Genomic DNA, 3,678 nt, shown 5'->3' with positions numbered 1-3,678 from the left:
CGCAAAGAATTCAATAGAGAATAATCGCTCGAAACACATAGATATTAAGTATCACAACGTTCGAAACTTAATAGCGGAAAAATGCTTTGATATAAAATATGTATCAACAAATGAGAATGTTGCGGATGGTTTTACGAAACCTTTAGTTCCAGATAAGTTTAAGATATATAGAGAAAGTATACTAGATTTTGTTCATATAAAGATATAAAGAAACAGGGGGAGAATGTTATAAAAAAAGAATAGTTTTTTTATATAATTAAAGGTTTATTCTATATCAAGTAGCGATACGTCACAAGGCCAGATGTAAACTGAGCCATGCGAATAATATAATGCGGACGCGGTCCCCATGGTATAAACTTCTCCTCCGATGATCAGTCTGCCTTATGTCGTGCTACAATACGCATTACATTAAATACATTTACATTTTATTTTCTATTTTTGTGTACTTCTATTTATTAACCAACCAATATCCCAACATAAAGGTTTCGGTTTTTGTATTGCCTCGCGTTTCTTTTAATTCAGAACGATCCGTTCGTTTGCAAAACCATTGGCCGCACTTGCAAGGCCTGGAGTTGGCTGACCCGGATTTTCAAGAATCCGATCCGGTGGAACTTGTTCTCGGCGCCGCGGTCCATGCGTTAATTATTGAAGACGGGCTTCGTAAAAAAGATCTTAACTCTTTTGTCGCGCTAAAAACTTCATTGGGATGGATTTTTTCGGGAGTAGCAACTGGCAACGCGTCGGATTCCCTAGTAATTGTTCATCTCTGTAATACGGAGCACGATCTCTCAAAATTAGTTATGCGTTTTTGGCAGCAGGAGGAGGTTGAGGGGAGAACGGTTCCACAGGCTCCAGATGATATCTGGTGCGAGAAACATTACATAAAAAATTATAAGCGTCTCGATAACAGCCGTTACATGGTTAGTTTACCGATGAGGAAACAAAACAATAATTTCCTCGGCTCGCGTCAGCTTTCTATGCGCATGCTCGAACGCATGGAGCGAGGTTTCCAGCGCAAACCTGAACTTCGGGTGTTATACACAAAATTTATGACGGAATACATTGACCTCGGGCATATGTTCTATATGGGCATATACCTTCTGCTGACTTCTCAAATCAATCCATCTGTTACCTGCTGCATCACGTCGTATTTAAAACAACCGAAAACAATTCTGCGATCCGCGTCGTATTTAACGGTTCAGCGCAGCTACCGACGAGAAGATCTTTAAACGATAAATTACTCTGCGGACCTAATTTATTAGCACCTCTCGGTAATATATTAAATAATTGGCGTTGCTATAAAATCGCTCTTACAACCGACATAGAGAAAATGTACCGCCAGATCCTTATATCCGAATCCGATCGAGATTATCAGCGAATACTCTGGCGTAGCTGGCCCTCCGATCCTATTTGTGAATTCCAACTTAATACAGTCACATACGGGCTTACATCGGCTTCCTTCTTGGCAATACGCACTTTGCGCCAGCTTGCCAAGGATGAACAGGTCAACTACTCTTGCGGAGCCGAGATTTTGGAAAAGGAAACCTATATGGACGACATCCTGACCGGCGCTGACACATTCTTTGAAGCCAAGGAAAAACTGTGTCAACTAATTGAAATCCGCTCGGCGGGCGGTTTGTGCTCAAAAAATGGGCCGCTAGTTCATTGGAACTTTTAAAAACAATCCCTTCAGTCCAAGGACAGGGAGATCCGCTTGAATGGCACCCCGCAGAGGGCCATTCTATTCTGGGGTTGCACTGGTATCCTGTCACCGACTCATTTACTTTCAAGGTTTATCCAACAGCCGACACTGTATCTACTAAACGACAAGTATTTTCGGAAACCGCGCGACTCTTCGACCCCCTCGGGTGGCTAGCTCCGATCATCGTCCGCGCCAAAATTCTGCTGCAATCCTTCTGGCCTCAAAAAATCGACTGGGATCAATTTTTATCAATAAAGGACCAAGAAACCTGGAAAACTTTCCGCATGAAATTGCGTAAAATAGAAGAAATTTCGCTCCCGCATTGGATTCATACCTTTTTAATCGATTGCACAATCGAACTTCATGGATTTTCGGATGCTTCAGAAAAGGCATATGCTGCTGTGGTTTACATTCGGGTAACTACGGTCAAAGATAACGACTTCGTCTCCAGAATTGGGCTACTTCAGGCAAAAACAAAGGTAGCACCGTTGAAAATCATTTCTCTTCCACGCCTAGAACTAAATGCCGCCGCTTTGCTTGTCAAATTAATTAATAATATTAAACACATCGCTAGATTTCAAATTGCGAAAATTCATTTATGGACCGATTCAACTATTGCCTTGGCCTGGATCCAGGGTCATCCATCTCGATGGACTACCTTTGTAGCCAACCGAGTTACAGAAATACAGGAAACACTTCCGGAGGCTCAATGGCATCACGTGCCAAGAGAAGAAAATCCAGCAGATTGTGCTTCTCGTGGTCAATCCGCCGTTGCATTCAACAATCACCCCCTGTGGTGGAAAGGACCGGCGTGGGTGCAACTTACAAACCACCTGCTGCTCAGGCTCGTTGGCAATCCTTCGTTCCAAACCAAAGAAGAAACACGACCTGCTAAAGCACATCTGGGGATTCAAACACCAGAAGAAAGTTCCAGCTTGCTTAGATTTTCCAATCTGTAGCGCTTACTCCGGGTCTGCGCTTTGTGTCGACGATGGTTGCTACAAAACTCCGGTAGAAAATCCGAACCCATCTTGCCAAACGAAATTAAAGAAATTCAAAATTACTGGATCTCCATAATACAAGCCACCTGGTTTCCTGAGGAAATAGATAATCTGATCAAGGGTAAACCTCTCTCACGTCAAAGTCCTCTTCTCAAATTTACTCCCGCCCTTGACGATAAAAAATTACTACGTATTGGAGGGCGGTTGCAACACGCCGCGATTTTCTCTGATTCCCGAAATCCAATACTATTACTTCGCAACTCTCATTTTACAAAATTAATTGTCGATACCTGCTATAGGCGCACGTTGCACGGCGGGGTGCAACTAACTCTGGCCGCCATCCGACAACAATACTGGATTGTCGGCGCACAAACCTTAGTTAAAAATCACATTTATAAATGTGTTGCCTACACGCGCTGGCGAGGTCAATCAACTCATCCTCTAATGAGCTCTTTGCCTAGCGCCAGAGTTTTGCCTTCTCGTTTTTTCCAGAACACCGGAGTTGATTACGCCGGTCCTATTTTAATGAGAACCTCTAAAGAACGAGACCAGAAAAGCCACAAGGGCTTCCTTGCCATTTTTGTATGTTTCGCTACGCCAGCGATACATCTGGAAGCCGTATCGGATTATACGACCGAGGCCTTCCTAGCTGCCTTCCGCCGATTTACTTCTCGCCGAAGATTGTGTTCCGACTTATATAGTGACCGAGGTACTAACTTTATCGGCGCCGATGCTCAATTACGCGGTTTCATGCGTGAATTAACTCGAGACCGTCAATTTTTAAATACTTTGGCCAGTGACGGAATCCGCTGGCATTTTAAACCGTTTTCTGCGCCACATTTCGGTGGTATCTGAGAAGCCGCCGTAAAATCCACCAAGCGTCATATTCACCGCGTGATCGGGGACTCTAAACTAACCTTTAAAGAGCTCACAACATTTCTTTCACAAGTTGAAACCTGCCTCAACTCGCGTCCG

At 43.6% G+C, this 3,678-nt stretch overlaps 1 protein-coding gene across 1 annotated transcript; it reads left to right on the top strand.

The window, feature by feature from the left end:
* The first annotated feature begins 1,330 nt into the window (after positions 1 to 1,330).
* LOC139112775 (uncharacterized) lies at positions 1,331 to 2,661 on the top strand. The gene is made up of 2 exons (XM_070673834.1): positions 1,331 to 1,634; positions 1,694 to 2,661. Exons 1-2 carry the CDS (start codon positions 1,331 to 1,333, stop codon positions 2,659 to 2,661), a joined length of 1,272 nt encoding a protein of 423 aa, XP_070529935.1.
* The last annotated feature ends 1,017 nt before the right edge of the window (positions 2,662 to 3,678 follow it).

This window comes from Cardiocondyla obscurior, unplaced genomic scaffold (assembly GCF_019399895.1).
Source record: "Cardiocondyla obscurior isolate alpha-2009 unplaced genomic scaffold, Cobs3.1 scaffold50_0_238961, whole genome shotgun sequence".
NCBI classification, from domain to species: domain Eukaryota; kingdom Metazoa; phylum Arthropoda; class Insecta; order Hymenoptera; family Formicidae; genus Cardiocondyla; species Cardiocondyla obscurior.
Note: the sequence above shows the minus strand (reverse complement) of the source record. Positions and strands in the feature narration are given on the sequence as shown.

Coding starts and splice junctions, on each gene's coding strand:
- LOC139112775 (XM_070673834.1), top strand. CDS start 1,331: ATGTACCGCCAGATCCTTATATCCGAATCCGATCGAGATTATCAGCGA. Junction 1,635..1,693: donor TGAAATCCGCTCGGCGGGCG/GTTTGTGCTCAA, acceptor CAATCCCTTCAG/TCCAAGGACAGGGAGATCCG.